Raw genomic sequence first — 21,928 nt, forward strand, 5'->3', positions numbered from 1 at the left:
AGCGGGATATGGGGATACTGTCTGCAACATTTTTAGCAAACAGAGCTAGTACCAGAAAATTAATACATTAAAACATCATAAATTTTGAGAACATTGTAAAGAGGCATAACAGTGATCTGATGAAATAATAGGGTTAAAACAGCAGTCTTGATCGCTTATGTAAGTAATGAGAGAGTACTGAACAGAATTATTGAGACAAGAAGTTTGTAGCACAACTTGGCCAAAAGAAGGGATAGGTGGTAATACACATTCTGAGACATCTAGGCATCAACAGTTTACCGTCGGAGAGAAATGTGGTGGGTAAAAATCGAAGGAGCCCAAGAAATGAATACAGTAAGCAGATTCAGAAAGATGTAAGTGGCAGTAGTTATGCGGAGATGAAGAGGCTGGCACAGGATAGAGCAGCACGGAGAGCTGCATCAAACCAGTCTTCGGATGGATTACAACAACAACAACAACAAAAACAACAGCCTAGATCCCAATAATATCTTATTAAAAAATAAAAATATTGCGATCAAGATTCCTGCTTTAACCCTATTATTTCATCAGATCACTGTTGCGCCTCTGTACAATGTTCTCAAAATTTATGTTTTAATTTATTAATTCTCTGGTACTAGCTCTGTTTGCAACAAATTTCGCAGGGGATACCATATGCCGCTTCTCTTCTTTAGAAATGTTTTTCTTGCCATTGACAGTCTACATTTTATATCATCTCTACTTCGGCCATCAGGTATTTTGCTGGCCAAATAGCAAAACTCATTTACTACTTTGACTACATCCTATTATTCTTGTTTTGCTTTTGTTGATGATCATCTGATGTCCTCCTTTCAAGACACTGTCCATTCCGTTCAACTGGTCTTCCAAGCCATTTGCTGTCTCTGACAGAATTACAATGTTAATGGCAAACCTCAACGTTTTTATTTCATCTCCCTAAACCTTAATTCTTATTCCAAATCTTTCTTTGGTTTTCTTTATGGCTTGTTCAGTGTACGTATTGAATAACATCGGTGATAGGCTACAACCCTGTCTCACTCCCTTCTCAACCATTGCTTCCCATTCAGGCCCCTCGGCTCTTATAACTGCCATCTGGTTTCTGTTCAAAATGTTCAGATGTGTTTGAAATCTTATGGGACTTAACTGCTAAGGTCATAAGTCCCTAAGCTTACACACTACTTAACCTAAATTATCCTAAGGACAAACACACACACATCCATGCCCGAGGGAGGACTCGAACCTCCGCCGGGACCAGCCGCACAGTCCATGACTGCAGCGCCTCTGACCGCTCGGCTATTCCCGCGCGGCTCTGCTTTCTGTACACGTTGTAAATAGCCCTTCGCTCCCTATATTTTACCCCTGATGCCTTCAGAATTTCAAAGAGAGTATTCCAGTCAACAATGTCAAAAGCTTTCTCTAGATCTACAAATGCTATAAATGTAGATTGGGCGCTACTTAACCTATATTCTAAGGGAAGTGGTAGCGCCAGTACTGCCTCACGTATTTCTATATTTCTCAGTAATTCAAACTGATCTTCCCCGTGGCCGGCTTCTGCCAATTTTTCCATTATTCTGTAAAGAATTGTTAAGATTTTCCAGTCATGACTTATTAAACCGATAGTTCGGTGATTTTCAACCTGTTAGCAGATGATCTGTTTGGAGTTGGATTTACTACATACCTTCTTGAAGTCTGAGGCTATTTCGCGTGTCTCATATATCTTGCACACCAGATGGAAGGGTCTGGGTTGGCTGGCTCTCCCAAGGCTACCAGTAGTTCTAACGGAATATCGTGTACCGCCGGGGCCTTGTTTCGACCTAGATCTTTTAGAGCTTTGTCAAATTCTTCTCGCAGTATCACATCTCCCATATCACCTTCATCTACGTCCCCCTTCTATAATATTGCTTTCAATTTCATCTCCCTTGTATAGGCACTCTGTTTACTCCTTCCACGTTTCCGCTTTCCGTTTTTTGCTTAGGACTGGTTTACCATCTGAGCTCTTGATGTTCATACAGCTGCTTCTTTTCCCAAAGGCCTGTTTAAATTTCCTGTCGGCGGTATCTATCCTTCCTCTAGTGAAATATGCTTCTGAATCTTTATATTTGTCCTCTGTCCATTTCTGATTAGCAATTCTCCACTTTCTGCCAATCTAATTTTTTAAACGATTGTATTCCCTTTCCTTAACTTCATCTGTTTCATTTTCGAATTTCCTCCTTTCGTCAATTAAATTAAATATGTTTTGTGTTATCCAAGGATTTCTACTAGGCGTTGTTTTTACCTATTTGATCCTCTGCTGCCTTCACTATTTCACCTCTTGATGCTTTCCATTCGTCTTCTACTGTATTCTTTCCCCTGTTCTAGTCAGCCGTTGCCTAACGCTCCCTCTCAGCAGCCTCTCGATCTTTCAACTTAACCAGGTCGCATCTCCTTAATTTCCTACCTTTTTCCTGTTTCTTCTGTTTTATTCTACAGTTCATAACGAATAAATTGTGGTCAGAGGCCATATCTGACCCCGGAAAAATCTTACAATTTAAAATCTAGTTCCTAAATCTCTGTATTATACTACAGTGCAGGATATGGGCTTCGTGTTTATCTTAGCTACGATAATGGGTTTACTATGCTGTTCATAGTACCTTACACTCATTTCTATTTTTTTAGTCATTATTAAACCCACTCCTGCATTAACCCTTTTTGACCTTGTATTTATAACTTTGTATTCACTTGACCAGAAGTCCTGTTCCTCCTACCACTGAACTTCACTGATTCCCACTCTATTTAAATTCAACCTAACCGTTAATCTTCTTAAATTTTCTATCCCACCAGCCCGATGAATGGATATAATATTCCACGCTCCGATCCGTAGAATACCGAGCTTATTTCTGCTGATGACGACATTCTCCTGAGTAGTCACCATCTGGAGATCGAATGGGGGACTATTTTATCTTCGGAATATTTTACGCAAGAGGACGCCATCATCACTTAACCGTACAGTAGAGCTGCATGTCCTCGGGATAAATTACGGCTGTAGTTTCCTGTTGTTTTCAGCTGTTCACAGTACCAGCACAGCAAGGCCGTTTTGGTTGATATTACAAGGCCAGATCAGTCAGTCACTAGACTATTGCCTCTGCAACTATTGGAAGGCTGCTGCCCCTCTTCAGGAGCCACACGTTTGTCTGGCCTCTCAACAGGTACCCTATCCGTTGTGGTTGTACCTATGGTACGGCCGCCTGTATCGCTGAAGCACGCAAGCCAACCCACATACTGTAACGTCCATTGTTGTTTTATCCGACCTGGAACGTCATGCCTGATGCGGCAGTTGAAGTGCATGAACAGTGAAAATTTAGTAAGGTATAAACTTGTTTCCTTTCATCATTTTGTGGAGTATTTCAGCGAGAAAACGTTTCGTAAAAGTTTGAAAATGTGTGTAAAGTTTGTTACAAGTCACTAAGTGCGCTTATTCTCAAATACTGGATGAATAAATTCTGAGCATTCGCTACATGTCTTTTTCACCCTCCCTTCCCCCTCATCACTCTTACAGGTAGATGGTTATTACATCATAAGGTGCTTTTTTCTAGACAGTAATGTGTGCACCAAGTTTGGTTCAAACATATAAACATTTTTTTAATATCTATGGATGTAGATACAGATAGGTACGTGGTGTTATAGAAATGATGAGCTCTTGAGAGGTGTTAGTATTGATCCAAGCAAGAAAAACAACACTGTTAAACATGGGTCTCGAAACGAATATTTTCTGGGATCTCAAAACTTGTTCATAGTAGACGTTCGATTGCTGCTACGAGCACAACTTACTTCTCCATAAACTTAGTTAACGGTGTCTGTTGATGTATTTCTATATCATTGTAGTTTGGCTTGACATTATTCCGAGTATTAAGCTGTCTACAGTCAGTTGTGTGGTACGAATTTTGTTGTCCTGTAGATTCGCTTGTATTAGTGTGCGTTATTGTACAGTAGACTACTCGCAAATTTGAGGATGCAAGGAGTATCATAGCTAACAACATGAACTGGCTGGAACACCTGAAAGCTTACGATAATGTAAGCAAAAGCATCTAGTGAAACCTCTCCAGAAACGAGCCGATTGTCGTAGGGTCAGTACAAATGTATTTGCATTATAAACATTTCTATTGTATCCTTCTGTCTGGCTCCACTTCCAACCAAGATCTAGCTTTATAAAATTTGTAATGCTTCTTCAGCACGTTACAACCCGTTGTATCTGTTAAAGGAGGCGTTCCACGTGTCGTCCTTGCAGTTCAATCCAACGCAGCACTCGTGTTTGCGGTCAGTTACGAACTGTTTCAAACAAGCCCGGATCAATTCGAAAAGCTTGAGAAGACCGTACAATTCGCTACGCTAGTTCTCCAGCCGTATCAACTGGAGTACTGCACACTTCACTTTTTACATGAACCCAGACAGGAAAATCTCGAGGCTCTAGACCAGGTGATCTTCGAGAGGAAGGTAAAGGCTCTGCTCGAACTATCCATCTTGGACCAGACTGACGCCTCAGATACCATCTTACACCAACAGGGTGCTACTGTCGCACCATGCATGTACTACACTCGCCAAACATGGACCGTGGGTGAAATTTGATCCCAATTACATGGGGTTTAATTCGAAAGTGTACGTTTGAAACACTTTTTACTATCTATTACAATATTATGTACAGAAGTCAGTGTCGGCTCGAACCAACCACATATTCGCAATTATCTCGCAAAGGGCTGCGTTTCAGATCCAAGTTTACTGGAACTTCTACTATCGTATGCATCTGTGTAGCATGCTGTCTTTACTTAGACAAATGTTCGTTCTTTTTTGGTTACTATTAACACTATTTCTACATACAAATGATTCAGCGCATATATTTTTTCACTTTTGCACACCTTTTTAGCAGTCGAAGCCTACTACTGCATAAGTGAAAGGCGGATATGATTTTGTGGTACGGTTTAGAAAACTGATGTAGCCTGCCTGCCCTTGCACTCTGACGGGCAGTTGACTGGTAGCAGCGTAAGGCGTCAGACTTTGTCTTGTCTTGGCTGTATTTGAACAATCCACATTATCTTCAGAAGGTCCAGGCCCTAATGACGAAAGACTACCGCGGCAGGTTGCACATCTGTCAGCGGTACTTACAAAGCGCGTTTCAGATCCAATGCCTACACATAATATTTTATTACTAACGACATTGCTTGCATAAGCTTTGCGAACATTCCTAATCTGAATGTGAAGGGTGATGACAATCTCCACGAAACTGCAGAAATAATGCGTCAACATGATTTATCACTCAACGCAAAGACAGGCATTCTTGGCGAGAGAGATGATTTAGGCCGATTATTAAGACTTTCTCACTGACGTATTACAGACACTGCTGGAGGATGTGCCACATCAACAAAGGTGTGGTTCATGATCGTGTACTAACATATTTTCGCGTCAATGAATGAGAAAAATGCCGCGCGGGTTTAGCCGAGTGGTCTAAGGCGCTGCAGTCATGGACTGTGCGGCTGGTCCCGGCGGAGGTTCGAGTTCTCCCTCGGGCATGGGTGTGCGTGTTTGTCCTTAGGCTAATTTAGGTTAAGTAGTGTGTAAGCTTAGGGACTGATGACCTTAACAGTTAAGTCCCGTAAGATTAAAAAAAAGTTTCTTCGCATTTCATTTTTGCGTTCTGTGATCATTTGTAATCATAGGAGAAAGGTATGGAATATTAGTAGTATTAATACTATCATAATTTGCAGTAGTAGCAGCACTTGCTGAAAAATAAATAAAAAGATAGATGGTAGTAGTAGTGTGTAAGACGTTTTTGAGGAATTGTAATAGGTAAATTGTTATTGTAGAAGTAATATTTGGTGTTGTAAAAGTAATAATAGGAGTATATATGACAATAACTGTAAATTAATTAAGATAATTTGAAACAACGAAAACCTATGGCTCTCTTTTTATGACAGCAAAGAAAGTTCTGGGTAAGAGCGGTCAGAAGTGCCACAGGACAGCTGTCCAAATGTTAGAGCGATTGTATTAGAACAGAAACGAAGATAAGGAAAAACAGTATTGTAGACAGTCTAAAGTTAATTTCTGTTCAAAACAAAATAAAAAATGGGATAAGGAATTAAGTAGATTATGCTGAAAATTCACGCACATGTAGTTACTATATATAACGAACCTTTGTTGTTAGCAAGTAAGTGGAGTATTGTAAATAAATAAATAAGTGGCTCTTGTTACTGTTTCCGTGGTGGCGTGTGCAGGACGTGACGCGGTTCTGCCTGCGCGACCTGCTGCCGGGCTCGCTGTACTTCGTGCAGGTGCAGGCGCTCGCGCAGTTCGGCTCAGAGAGGCTCAAGAGCGAGAAGGCCGCCATCTTCCTCAACACCACCGCGCACGCCCACCAAGGTACTGCCCCAGCGTCCAGCGCTGTCTGCTAGCGCCCGTAACTCACAACTGCGGCTTATTTTTATCACACAGCGGAGTTTCCATTCTTGTAGAGTTCACTTGTTATCACAAAAATTTACAGGTCGAAATTTTCCAAACTAATCATTGTACGATGAATTCTGGATGTAAAGGGTGTCTCAATAAGGTTGCACAATTTCATTTATGTATGAAACACATTATTTATTGAAAAGATGAAACACCTTTATTTTGAACTTAACAGTATACAATAAAGTTATCTTCGAAAAACAATATCGGACAAATGTTTTGTTGAAAAACTGTTATTGCTCTCATAAAATTTTCAGTGACGTACGTTCTTTTGTGGACTGACAAGAGCAGCCAGTCCACAATGAAGTAGCCGATAGGGCACGCGTCAACCCACGCCGTCTTGCGTTAAGTCTGAAACAGGATACTTCATAAATGCTATAAAGAAAAGAACGGAGCGTCTCATATACTTAACTTTATTCTCTTGTGTGGTACATCTCTATGGTGAATACAAGTAAGACTCTCTCCAGATATGGTTAACTGCGCCTTGCTAGGTCGTAGCTATGGACTTAGCTGAAGGCTATTCTAACTGTCTCTCGGCAAATGAGAGGAAGGCTTCGTACGTCTAGTCGCTAGCAATGTCGTCCGTATAACTGGGGCGAGTGCTAGTCCGTCTTTCTAGACCTGCCATGTGGTGGCGCTAGGTCTGCAAGTACTGACAGTGGCGACACGCGGGTCCAACATGTACTAATGGACCGCGGCCGATTTAAAGCTACCACCTAGCAAGTGTGGTGTCTGGTGGTGACACCACACGTTCTGCAACGTTTTCCTCAACGACAAGCTTAATTCTGGCATTGAACTCAGGAATCGCTCACTATTTGTCGGCGTAAGCACTTGATTTCATACGCTGAAGCGCCAAAAAGCTGGTATAGGCATGCGTATTCAAATACAGAGATATGTAAACAAGCAGAATACGGCGCTGCGATCGGCAACGCCTATATAAGACAGTTAGTGTCTGGAGCAATTGTTAGATTGGTCACTGCTGCTACAATGACAAGTTATCAAGATTTAAGTGAGTTTTAGAGTGGTGTTATAGTCGGCGCACGAACGATGGAACACAGAATCTCCGAGATAGCGATGAAGTGGGGATTTTCCCTTACCACCGTTTCACGATTGTACCACGTCCATGCCACGTCGTGCTGCTGCACTTCTTCGTGCTCGCAGTGGTCCTACACGGTATTAGGTAGGTGTAAGAGTTTCTTTGGCTCTTCAGTGTATAACACCACAGGAAAAAGGCACACATCGTGACGTCCCAAGATCTCTATGTCGAATTCTGGACCCCATGGCGTGAGACGCACACCTTTTTCAATGGGCCACATTATCTACTTTTATTTTAAATTCACCATTGTACAACACAGTTACTTGTGCAAAACAACGCACGTTAGTCTACTGTAAGTTAACGCGTGCTATGTACCAAAAATATTGAGTTATGTGCTCAACACTAATCGAATAAGCAGTTCTTTGAGTTTCCTTCACCATCCGCCGTATAGCGTGATGTAGCACGCAGTGCCAACCACTTGTTTCTTCCGAAGTTTATTGAGAAAATCTTGCTTTTTTCATAAAATTTTCACTTTCTTTGCCATACATTCTGTATCGATTTCCTCAATGACACACTCAGTTTAATAATTTAAACTATAAATTGTTCTTGGTTTGTTCACACACTTGACTTGACGTACAGCACGGCTTCATGTCGCAAGATCTTGGTGTCCAGGTCTTGGCTCCATGGCGTGGGACGATAGACCTGGGAATTTCCCCTTCAGTATAGCGTGATTCGCCCACTGTACGACTAATGGCTGGTGCTGAAAACACTTGCTTTCGAGGTCAATCCACCCCAATTTGGATCAAAGGAACTCTCTCACCATGTTGCGATAACGTACAAAATTCACCATTACTACTTTATCTGAGGAATTCTCAAAAAATTAGGGCACAATCAAACCGCTCGCTTAAAATTTGCACCAAACTGTTGCCCGATGCGCATGCATCAGCTGCTGAAGTGTTGCACGAGGATTCTCGTCACCACAAATCTGACAATTATGTTACTGACGTAGCCTTTCAATTGGGAATGCACCTCATGGCAAAACTCCTGCACATTTTAGATTTCCAGCGCTCAGTCAACAAATTCAAACTTTTCCTAATGGGCGGTTGACAATAATCGTTGCATTAATTGTAACTTTTCAACGGCGTAGAACCTCTGCCGTAATTCGCTGTTCCTCGAAATGTTCAGTTCTTGTAATCGGTGGCGGGTCGAGGCCCATGGACTTCGATCCACACTCTCTTATAATGAGGCAGTATTTTCATCAGAAAGACGAGTACGATGTTGCTTTCCTGTCGTAATATCAACAACTCACCAATTTCCCAAAAGTTTTCAGTTACTCTTCATGTGGTCGAATTAATTAGTTGCCTTGCACAGGCCGAAAGTTGTACACTGTTTTCGAAGTGTGCCTAAAGAACTTTTCCCATATTTGTAATAACACTGGACGACGGCAACGAGTTGTTCGACATTAAAACGATTCATTTTTACTAACCACAATGTACTAACACGAATTATTTACAGACGAATGGAAAAACTGGTAGAAGCCAACCTCGGCGAAGATCAGTTTGGATTCCGCAGAAATGTTGGAACACGTGAGGCAGTACTGACCCTACGACCTATCTTAGAAAATAGATTAAGGAAAGGTAAACCTACGTTTCTAGCATTTGTAGACTTAGAGAAAGCTTTTGATAATGTTGACTGGAGTACTCTCTTTCAAATTCTGAAGGCACAGGGGTAAAAATACAGGGAGCGAAAGGCTATTTACAATTTGTACAGAAACCGGATGGCAGTTATAAGAGTCGAGGGGCATGAAACGGAAGCAGTGGTTGGGAAGGGAATGAGACAGGGTTGTAGCCTATCGCCGATGTTATTCAATCTGTATATTGAGCAAGCAGTAAAGGAAACAAAAGAAAATTCGGAGTAGGAATTAAAATCCATGGAGAAGAAATAAAAACTTTGAGGTTCGCCGATGACATTGTAATTTTGTCAGAGACAGAAAAAGGCTGGGAAGACTAGTTGAACGGAATGGACAGTGTCTTGAAAAGAAGATATAAGATGAACATCGACAAAAGCAAAACGAGGGTAATGGAATGTAGTCGAATTAAATCGGGTGATGCTGCGGGAATTAGATTTGGACTTGAGACGCTTAAAGTAGTGAATGAGTTATGCTATTTGGGGAGTAAAATAACTGATGATGGTCGACGTAGAGAGGATATAAAATGTAGACTGGCAGTGGCAATGAAAGTGTTTCTGAAGAAGAGAAATTTGTTAACATCGAGTGTAGATTTAAGTGTCAGGAAGTCGTTTCTGAAAGTATTTGTATGGAGTGTAGCCATGTATGGAAGTGAAACGTGGACGATAAATAGTTTAGACGAGAATACAAGCTTTCGAAATGTGGTGCTACAGAAGAATACTGAAGATTAGATGGGTAGATCACATAACTAATGAGGTATTGAATAGAATTGGGGAGAAGTGAAATTAGTGGCACAACTTGACTAGAAGAAGGGATCGCGTGGTAGGACATATTCTGAGGCATCAAGGGATCACCAATTTAGTATTGGAGAGCAGTGTGGAGGGTAAAAATCGTAGAGCGAGACCAAGAGATGAATACACTAAACAGATTCAGAAAGATTTAGGTTGCAGTAGGTACTGGGAGAAGAAGATGCTTGCACAGGATACAGCACGGAGAGCTGCATCAAACTAGTCTCTGGACTGAAGACCACAACAACAACAGCCACAATGTCTCTATTTGACAACTGAGCAATAGCGAGCGTTGTTAACCGATCGTAACTAAAAAGACCTGCAATTTGGATTGTTGATTTTTATTCGGAGTCCTCTTTTGTAAGCGCCGAAAACCCATTATTTTCAGTGAATTTTCTTGTACCGTAAGCCCCTATGTTGGGTTATACTGACTGTTAACTTACGAGGCGTTACTGTTTTGACGTATGGCCCCTGTAGCGCTGCAGTCGGTGATCTGTCGCTAATGCACAAGGTTCCTTCTATTATTGGATACTCGCAGCTGCCATAACGGAGGTATTCATCCGTGTTTAATTTTCTTTGGTCTTATTTAAAATACTTCAGTCGACTGAAACGCCTGCTGACTATGATACATCCGCAGCGATTCGTGTTCTGTGTGCAAAAGGCGCGAAAACGGTTGAGACTCATCGGCAAATAATGGAAATGTATGCACAAAAAAAAAAAAAAAAAAAAACATTACGGTCGATGTAATGGCAAGGAATGGATTAGAGCAGATCAAGATGAAACATGTGAGTACTAACTTCTATGTAGAAGTGCGAAATGGGTGATCATCGGTCATCACTGAACACTTGTTGCAGAAAGCTGATGCACAAGTTGAACACGACGGACGTTTTACGATTACATTCTTATCTCACGAGTTCGCTCAAGTGTCACGACATGGGTTTTCTCAAAAAATTATTGCTGTACACTTAGACTACGAGAAATTGTTGGCGTGCTAGGTGCCAAAAATACAGACGTATGCGCACAAAACTAATCAAATAGGTAGTTGTTTGAATTCCCTTGACTATCCGCTGTATGGCCATGATCTAGAGCGTACGGACAACCACTTGTTCCTGCACTTGAAAGTAAATTTAAGCCGTACGTTGACGGAGCCATGACAAGAGAATTGTAAAAATGGCACTCAGCAGTGGTTTGGAAATCAGGAGGCAGATTTTAATGAAAATGTAATTCACTGATATTGATGGAAATTATGTTGTGAAGTGTATTAAGGAAGAGATTTTTATGTAATAATACAATGGATTTGCAAAGACACTTATCTTTGTTTAGTAAACATGCCATGAATATCCGGTCATTAGACCGTATTCTTTCTTTTTTGTTGTAATTCAAGCAGCGAAAATTTCACACGCAAGACCTAGTAAAAATTCCTCGCATAAGAAATTTCTGACAGACTCGATTCCATTATCGTTTTAGCCTGTTTTATAGTAAATTATGGTGGGTGGAATAAAATAAGCGAAGTGACTTTCACGAGCGATGTCTTTCTTTGTTGATTTCTGTGGCACTCTCTAACCCTCTTCGCATTATTATTGAACAATATTTGCTGTGTCTAACGTCTTGGCTGTAGCGTACATGTTTTATCAAAATCTTTTTAGTTGTTTTTTCTTATTATTTTAAAATTTTGAACTTTCGACCTGAAGGCCATACAGCTATCTCTCAAAGTTTTGAATTTTACATAATGAGGTTACCTTTATCTAAAAACTGTATTAATAGTTTTAAAATTAATATACTATTTTGATAAAGGAGAAACGAGCTATATTAGTAGGTAACGGCTGGTGAGATCTGATTAGCTATTGCATGGAATCAATTTAGAGGTACGCTTACAGTTAACAATCAGAAAAATTTGTGATTTATATCTCCTACCGTTATTCCATCAAATTCACAGTAAGGATTATGACGAATATGTATTCGGTGTAGATGGTTGGTGAACTACCCATGACTAAATCTCATTATTTTGCATGATTGTGAGGATCAGGCTTCGAAGGAACGTTTGGTTGTATTTGTCCACAGCACTCGTATTTCCTTTCAATCCGTATCGATGATTTATATTCGTCTTCCCACTGGCACCTTCTTCTTCTATATAACGTAGTCTTCAGGTCAGATGGCAGTAATAATATGTTTTTAAAAGTGTAATTTTGAGCCGCTGTTTCGCTAAATCTTCGACCGTTTCATTATATTTAATGTTAGCGCGTCCTTTGATCCACACAAATATTTCCGAGATTGTCGTTTTCCTTGGTAAATTTCATAATGTCCTTTTCTAATGGATTAGTTTCCTTGAGAAGGGCTGATCTCTGTATATCTTAGAGCAAGTTCCTTTTTTCTAGTTCCCAGTCTTCTGATTAGTTTGCTGCGGCCCGCCACAAATTCCTGTCCTATGCCAACCTTTTCATCCCAGAGTAGCACTTGGAACATACGTCCTCAGTTATTTGCTGGACATATTCCGATCTCTGTCTCCTCGTACAGTTTTTATACTCTACAGCGACCACTAGTACTATGAAGTTTATTCCCTGATATTTTGACAAGTGTCCTACCACCCTATCTCTTCTTCTTGTCAGTGTTTTTCATATATTGCTTTCCTCGTCGATTCTGTGACAACTTCCTCATTCCTTACCCTATCAGTCCACCCAACTTTCAACGTTCTTCTGTAACACCACATCTCAAATGATTCGATTCTCTTCTGTTCTTGTTTACCCACATTCGATGTTTCACTGCCACTCATTGCTGTTTCCCAAACACACATACTCAGAAATTTCTTCCTCAGATTAAGGCCTAAAGGCCTATATTTCATACTAGTAGATTTCCTTTCGCTGGGAATTCTTTCTTTTCCAGTGCTAGTCTGCTTTTTATGTCCTCCTTTTTCCGTTCAATATGGATCATTTTGCTGCCTAGATACCAGAATTCCTTAACCTCGTCTACTTGGTGATTCCTAGTTTTGATGTCAAGTTTCTCACTGTTATTTCTGCTACTTTCTTCGATGTGTTCTCATTCTATATTCTATACTCATTAACCCACTCATTCGATTCAACACATCCTGTAATTTTTCTTCGCTTTCACTGAGTACAGCAAAGACATCAGCGAATCTTACCATTAATATCCTTTCAACTTGAATTATATTCCCATTCTTGTACGTTTCATGTATTGCCGTCATTTCTTCTTCAATGTATAGATTGATCAGTAGAAGTGAAAGACTCATCTCTGTCAACACCATTTTTAATCCGAATACTTCGTTCTTGGTCTTCCAGTCTTAACGATCCCTCTTGTTTCCTGTATATATCGTATATTACTCGTCTTTCCCTATAGTTTACCCCTATTTTTGTCGGAATTTCGAACATCTTGCACCATTTTACATTTTAAAATGACGTTTCCAGATCGACAAATTCTATCAAATTGTCTTGATTTTTCTTCAGTACTGCTTCCATTTTCAACCGCAATATCAAAACTGCCTCTGTGGTGCCTTTACCTTTCATAAAGCGAAACTGATCGTTATCTATCAGGTCTGCATTTTTCTGTTCAATTCATTTATACAGGATGGAGAAAAATTGTGTCACGAAATTTTAAACCTGAATAGCTGATGCCAGTAGGAACCAAAATTACTAGTGTTGTGTAGGTCGACAACGCACCATTTTTAAACTACGGAAACTTGGTTCCACGCGCTCCGTTTGGTCGTGGGATTTCCCTGTTGCCGTTCGTCGGTTACGGGCAGCGCTATGGTCGTCAGTTCACACTTACAAACGTCACTTGCCCTGTCACTGCCCTAACGTAATGCGCACACGTGTCGAATAGGTCTTGCTGTTTGTCGCCACCCAACGTCAGAGGCATTCAGACTTAAGCTTCACTTCGGGGCACACACATGTCATCTGCGCTTTACTTACATAGTAAGCATGGCGATCTCCGGCAGGCAAAGCATTCCCGGTCATGCGTTGTTCAGAGCATCCGTCAATCCGGCAACAGGGCAATCCCATGGCCAATCAGAGTGTGTGGCGCCAATTTTCCGTAGTTTAAAAATGGTGCGTTGTCGACCTACACAACACTAGTAATTTTGGTTCCTACTGGCATCAGCTATCCAGGGTTAAAATTTCGTGACACAAATTTTCTCCACTCTGTATATTATTCCTGCAATATCTTGGAGGCATGGGCTGTAAGCTGATTGTGCGATAAATCTCGCACTTTTCGCCGCTTTCTGTCTCCGGAATGGTATTTTCTCGAAAGTCTGATAGTATATCGCAAGTTACTTCATACGTTCAACACATCAACGTAAAAAGTCAGCTTTTTTTTTACCACTTCTCCCAATGATTTTAGTGTTATCAAGTCCTTCTGCCTTGTTTGATCTTAAGTCGTCCAAAGTTTTTTCAGAGTCTGACTCTAATAGTGGATCCCATATTTCTTTCCTGTAGACTCCAGTTTCTTCTTCTATCACTTTAGCAGGCAAGTCCTCCCCTTCAACGAGGCTTTTAATGTAGGTTCTGAGCACTATGCGACTTAACTTCTGAGGTCATCAGTCGCCTAGAACTTAGAACTAATTAAACCTAACTAACCTAAGGACATCACACACATCCATGCCCGAGGCAGGATTCGAACCTGCGACCGTAGCGGTCACGCGGTTCCAGACTAAAGCGTCTAAACCGCACGTCCACACTGGCCGGCCACTTTTAATGTACTCTTTCCACCTATCCACTCTCTCCTCTTCATTTAACAGTGGGATTCACGCTGCACTCTTAATGTTACCGCCATTCTTTTTAATTAAACCCAAGGCCGTTTTCACTTTTCTATATGTTGAGTCAGTCTTTCTGACATTCATTTCTTCTTCCATTTCTTTAGATTTTTCACATACCCATTTTGCGTTAGCTTGCCTGCACTTCCTATTTATTTCATGCCTAAGTGACGTGTATTTCTCTATTCCTGAAATTTCCTGATCATTTTTGTAACCCCGTCTTTCGTCGGTCAACTGAAGTATTTCTTCTGTTACCCATGGCTTCCTTGCAGTTACCTTCCTTGTGCCTATGTTTTTCTTTCAAACTTGCACTTTTAGAGAGGTCTATTTCTCTTCAACTGAACTGTCTACTCAGCTATTCATTAGCGCAGCATCTATAGGCTCTGATAACTTAACGCGTATTTCTTCATTCCTTAGTACTTTCATATCCCCCTTCTTTGCACGTTGAATCTTCCTGAGTGGGCTCTTAAATTTCAGCCTACTCTTCGTCATTACCAAATTGTGATCTGAATCTATATCTGCTCCCGCATATGCCTTACAATCGAGCTATTCAGTATCTGATTTCGGAATCTCTATCTGCCCATGATGCAATCTAAATGGAATCTTTCTGTAACTACTGCCCTTTTCCAAGTAAACCTCCTTCTCTTGTGATTCTTGAACAGAATTTATTACAGACCTCCAACCAGTCTTTCTCTCCTCTTATTCCTACTGTGAAGTCCATATTCTCTCGTAACTCTTTCTTCTACCTCTTCCATACAACAGCATTCCAGTCTCCCATGACTATTAGATTTTCATCTCCTGTTAGATTTCCATCTCCCTTTACGTACAGAATCGTCTTGTCATTATCCTCATATACTTTTTCTATCTTTTCAACTTCTGCTTGCGTCGTCGTTGATTTCATTCTGCCTCTGGAGCGTAGTGTGCGTTCATAATCGATTTTAGACTTTATTAGGCTCTTATATATTAAGAGTAGAATACTAGCAGAATACTCAATGTCCATCACCTCCTTCCATTCGCTATAGCTATCACCTAGTCCACCTCTCTCCGTCCATCTTCTCCTTCCTCCTTTCCCTATTTACTTTCTGTCCATCTCCTCGTGCCCTCTTTCTGTCGATCTCCTTCTCAGCCCTCTCTCTGTCAACCTTCACTGCCACGACGTTCTACCCATCTCCTACTGACCCCCATTCTATCCATATTCTCCCCCCCCCCCTCTCTTTGTTCACCTTCTCCACCCGAACACTCTGTCCACCTCCCCTTGGCCCCCTTTCTGTCCATCATCTCTTCCCCCTTCCACTTTTCGATCTCCTCCTCTTCTCCTCTTCCCTCTCCATCTCCCGCTCCCTCCTCTCTCCTCTCTTCCTCCACCTCTATTCATCTCCTCCTCCACCCTCCCTGTCAGTCTCACCAGTTTCTCTGCCAATCTTCTCCTTCCCTTTCTCCCTATCAGTCTACTACTCGCCCCCTATCTTTGACCATCTCCTCTGTTCCCCTTTCTGCATCTCCTCCTCCACCCTCTCTGCTACTCCATCTCCTCCTCCACCCTCCCCTTTTCTATCCATCACCTCCATCCCAATAGGATGTTGGTGGTTCTCACCACCAGAGTCTTACTTTGTGGGTAGTAAGTAATTTGAGGTAAAAATCGATCCAGGGCTTCACATGTCTCATATGTTTGACGTATTTCACTCCTATTTGCATACGTGTTTTACCTGTATCTCGAGCAATATCGCTCTGCAGTTTCACTTTCGCGCAGCTAGATGTTAATGACGTCATATGTGTCGCATAATGATGTGATTTTGTAAGTACGTTCAGTGATGTAAGTCTTTGCAAAGCGTGTCGCGAATAGAGTTGAGCCACGAGGTTTAGACGTGAGGTCTAGGGCCCCTTGCCACCGTTCGCACGGCTCCCCCCGTCGGAGGTTAGAGCCCTCCCTCGGGCATGGGTGTGTATGTTGTCCTTAGCGTAAGTTAATTTAAATTAGATTAAAGTAGTGTGCAAGCCTAGGGACCGATGACCTCAGCAGTTTGGTCCCACAGGCACTTCCACGAATTTCCGACTGGAGTTGATAATAAAGAACTAATAAAATAAGGCGTCGTACCTGATGTGGCAACTTCACTGCATGAAAAGCAAAAGTGTAATAACCGATAAACTTTTTTCTTTTCGTCATCCTGTTGGGTAGAGAGCGAAAAAAAGTTCCGTAAAATTTTAAATTATAAGTAAAGTTAGTTGCAAGTCTCTAAGTGGTTTCATTCTCAAATACTGGACGAATAAATTCTAGGTATTTGTCTGTCTGGAGCTAAGCTTCTTTTTCTCTTTTTTTACCCCCCACCTCTACCTCTTTGAGAGATAGGTGCTTCTTACCCCCACAGAGTTTCTTTCCAGACAGTAAGTGATAGGGATACGCAGTCTGCTTGAAAGCGATCTAGTGGTTTAGAAGGAGATGCGGAATATACTTAAATACATACATTTTTGTAATTGTATGGATTATAATTCGCTCATCACCTTGCTCTTGCAAAAGCGCGCAACACATTGAGACAAGGCAGTATTTTCTCTATGACATATGTAACGTGCCTTATTCATGAGGGGCGGGAGTCCATTATCACACCTAGAAATTTGGTTTGACCCTTGTTGGCTCTTCACTGCGAAGATCTTGTTATTTGATCTGATGCGTGTTAGCCTCTGTAAAATCCTTCGCTTGCCAATGTTGATGACGGTCTTCTTACGGATTGAAAGTTGTAAGCTATTAGATGCCAGCCAGGTTTCTAACTTTTTCCTTTCTCCTTCTCCATTTCAGCAACATAAAGAAACAAACTACTCCGTAACCAAAATGGGACCCAGATCTAGATATCACTGACGTAGCAACCCTCTCGGTGTATCCAAACTCTATTTATTCATTAAACAAATAATCTGTCGTCAACTTCATTAATTACATCATCTGAATACGGCGACTATTGTATTCATGTCTCAAAAATTGGAAGTCAGACCCAGCTTTCTTTTTTATATTTTTAGTTCCTTCATCGATCGCAAACAGGTGGTCCACTAGTGTGTTGTATACTCTCTATATGCCTTCATCTGTGGCTACAGTTTTGCAGCTTCCTTCGAGAGGATCTCCTTCAAGAGAAGTACGGCAACGTTAAAATTCAGCCATCAATTTCCTAATCGTTGAAAATGTAGAATCGTCTCTCTATAAAGTTTCACCAACTTTGGAAGAATTGTTGTTGGCGATAAACCTTCAAAAATGCAGAATTTCATGACGATGTTGTACTGCAGAATACGCGTATGTACGAAACGTAGATAGTTCGATGGTTCCGCAAGTAAACTTGGCACTTAATCTGTAAACATTTGGCTGCAGCTTTTCTACTACCCGAAAAGGACCCAAGTATTCATCCACAAACTTCTTTGTTTCTGATGTGATCTTCTTCGACTTTTCCCTTACACCTTGTTCTGTTCAACTAGCAAGTCTTCTGGATCAACCCCCATTTTCTCAGTGCCACATTTATTATATTCTTACATATGTTCCCTTTTTCTGCAGTACCTAATGGAAAACTGTTACTCTCCTCAGTGGTTATACCCTTTTTCCTAGAGAATGGTATAATTACATTTCTTCCCTGTATTTCCAACATCATAGAATTCTCATTCAAATCTAGTTTCCCATTGTGTTTATTGATGAAGTCCACTCCTATCAACATGTCCACACTTAATCCTTACCAGGAAATTATGATATTACTGCATACTACTTATTTTAAGAGGTAGCAACACTTCATATTTAACAGGTTTCTTAACCTTTCCCGTGGCTACAATTATTTGAATCTCCTTGACAGGCATTATTACTAATTCCTCTTTGTTTGGCAAAGCATCTAACCACTTTTGACTAACAGCACAAAGATCACTGCCACTGCAGTTAAACACTGCACTTCTTCCCCACTACAGGTTATCTTGTCTTCTCCCCACTATTGCTGACTTCAGATTCACGAAGCAAATCATGTACAACTTCCTTTCTCTCAAAACCTTCCCCATGCCTCGAAATTACATAGATATTTGTAGTATTATTTTCAGTATTTATCCCCTTTTGTAACAGTCAGTCTGTCCACTAATGACAAATCAAAACACCTTGACACATCACGTTTTCCTTCCTGAACCTCCTGTAATCAATTAGTTGACTGACACCCACTATGGTCATCCAATCTTCATTACTGCCGTGCTTCCTTCACCTGTTCCTATTCAAAAAGTCGCCTAAGCTACCATTAATAACACTTATTTTGATGTTATTTGCTTCACTTGCCTCATTCGTACTGCCCGTGTCATTACTTCCGAATTCAGTCATTTCTTCATTATACAGCACAAAAAGAGTTTCTAGCTGTTTTAAACTACCATTACCTGTCTTGCAAACGATAGCATCTTTATAGACAGGATGTAGTTTTCCATACTCCATGACTCTGTGCTCTCTTCCGGACGCACTTCCCTCTGTTGTCTGTTTTGCACATCACTATCTTCATATACTGGAGATCTTAGCACGTCCTTGATCGGAGTTAGTTCGCCTATCTGCCATAGCATGGCGCCAGCGTCTTACGCCTTCTCTTCTCCTACCATTACCTCAAGACAATCACTCCGTTTACATTTACATTCTGTCTAGGTTCTGCATTATTTGGAGGCCTAAAGTATCTATTATCCTGCTCCTCCTACTGCATTAGTCTATCTACTCTTTTCAGATAACTTATGAATTTATTAATAACGTCCCTGAGAGCAGCAACTATTTTGTTAATGCAGTTCATAGGTAGCTTTTCATCTAAACACATTCTAATCTGTTCTGGCTCTAATATGTTAGTGAGATAAATTAGCAACCCACTTTAAACCTAATGTTTTCTCACTCTCCTTTCTGGGATTAAACTTTTCCCCAGCCCATAAACTATTGTGCAGATCCATCTGCTTTTGTTTACCCCAATATTCTGTGAAAAATGCATCTTTAAGCTATTGTAAAGCATCGTATCGTTCAGTAGCATCCACACTCGAGGTCCTGGCTTCCCCCATAAATTTTGATGAAATAAAGCCGATCTTTTGCCTATCGGTCTGCGGTCGTGGTAACACATTTTCAAAATCATTCCAAATTTCCTTTGGAGGCACAAGTCCATCAGGATCAAAACGTGAGAACTGTCTGTTAGTAGTGTAAGCTACCTCATCCAACTCTGTTATCAGACTGCCACCCACACTATTAGTACCAACTTGTATATTATGTTCTACTTTAATTAGTCTGTTGTTAAGATCATGTAGTTCATTTGCTGCCAACCACATCTGATTGGTCAAATGGTACGTGTTGGTTTCCACTTTCTTCACATGGTCAGGGACAACCTCTACAGCTTTTAAACAATTTTTAATTGTCTCATTGATTCAAAATTTTATGCTCACTTTTACATATACCTCGAACTGTAGCTATTTTATACTCTATTTTCTGAACATTGTCTTGAATCTGGCCCATTCTTTGCTTCCTTCCATTAGCTGCCCTTTGTATAGTCTCTGTTAAATCCTCTCTTACACTGTCTGAGGATTTCTTGCAACTTTTCTCAATTGTTTTTGCCAAATTTCCTTTAGATCAGAAGCCTGGTTTCTAACTTAGAATCAGTTTCATCTCTAAACTGTTTAAGCTAACCAGCTAATTGATTAAAAGTACTGGGCTGATTATCAGTTTTTCTATTAATATATTGCTTAAGACCCCTAGCTAAATTTTTATTTGCTTCATTGATGCTAAGCATTAATGCTGTTATAATTTCCTTTACATTTTCCAGTTAAGTTTGCTTTACTTGCAACAATGAACTTTAGCATCTGCCTCTCTGGTCTCCAGTTAATTTACGTCGCCCTAGCTTACGTCAAATAAACCAGAATCACCAAAATCACCCAATCTATTATTAAAATAGCTAGTACCCTCTCCCATAGTTACATCTGTTGTAACATTTCATCCCTGTTTCTCTCCCACAATTGTAGGTAACGGGTGTAAATTATAAACTGAAACATCATTAATTTCTAATTCACTCACATTTCTCTACCCTATAGTGCTTGTCTGCCTGGCACTTCCATCAGACTCAGTCACATCCTCTGCCTTCAAAACTGCAGAATCATCACGCCCTTCGATTTTAAAAGGTCTTTTGATACAGGCAAACAACTTGTCTCTCTTTGTCGACTGTAGTCTCAGCGCTCTGAAACAGTGGCTCCGTTCTCTGATCCAGTTATGCCATGCCAGTTCGTGGGATACTATCTACCACCCAACACCGTCAGTGCAGTTCTTTAGATAACGGCTGCCGATGCATCTATCGTTCCATCTACTAACTCCGCGCCGCTTCTTCTGTTGTATCTACGGTGTCATCTTTCTTCTTCTTACCGTAGTTTAACAGTTCTTTTCCACTTTGTCACACACTGTTGTATCCTGTCTTTTGATCGCTGTTCGACACTGCACATTTTCACATTTATTCTCGACAGCTGGTCTTTTCTCTACAGCTTTTTGTAATTCGCGAGCCTTGATGCGCCATTTGCTGTGGCGTGGAACTGTGCTGCTGTTAATAATGTTACACTCGCCTTATGGTGAATCTCTTCTCACTTGGGAGCCTCCTTGAAGCTACTGAAATGCAGTTATAATGCGCAAAAAGCTATAGAAAACAACAGCTGCACAGCTCTAACCACAAGTCACACTAAAAATTGTTTTCTCGGTGGACGTTTAGTAGTAAATAAATGAAAGTATTCGTGTGCGTAAAATTTCACTGTATTACGATAATATTGCATGCACCAGTTACTACCAAGCCTTACAAAGACTGAAAAGTCCACACACACACACACACATCAGTCACAACCATAGCCAGATTACGGTAATTATTAGATAGCCATCATAGAAAATTTGATGTACAAAATGAATGTTTCTTATAGCACATCTCGCTCAAATGTTGTTATATTCAGTCTCAGGTAATTTAGCTATTTAAAATGTCAACAGAAATTCTGAGTTTCACATCATGTATTAAATCGAACTCACTTCCACACTTTACCGCACTTCTCAAACATTTTGGTACCGAAATATCACAATATTAATAATTTTCATCGGATCACATACAAAACGTTTGATCACTACGAGATCCAAGCCCCAATTCTGCTTATCTCTCTACACAAAACTGGTTTCTCGTTCTCAAAATATACACGAATATAATAATTTCTGT

At 40.7% G+C, this 21,928-nt stretch overlaps 1 protein-coding gene across 1 annotated transcript in view; it reads left to right on the top strand.

Annotated features, from left to right (window-relative positions):
* The window catches only part of LOC126104577 (anosmin-1), a 279,020-nt gene that overhangs the window by 254,748 nt on the left and 2,344 nt on the right, over positions 1–21,928 (top strand). The window contains exon 8 of the mRNA XM_049912337.1: positions 6,237–6,381. Within this exon, the coding sequence (XP_049768294.1) occupies positions 6,237–6,381 (145 nt within the window). The remainder of the gene's footprint in view (positions 1–6,236; positions 6,382–21,928) is intronic.

This window comes from Schistocerca cancellata, chromosome 1 (assembly GCF_023864275.1).
Source record: "Schistocerca cancellata isolate TAMUIC-IGC-003103 chromosome 1, iqSchCanc2.1, whole genome shotgun sequence".
In the NCBI taxonomy this organism is placed as follows: domain Eukaryota; kingdom Metazoa; phylum Arthropoda; class Insecta; order Orthoptera; family Acrididae; genus Schistocerca; species Schistocerca cancellata.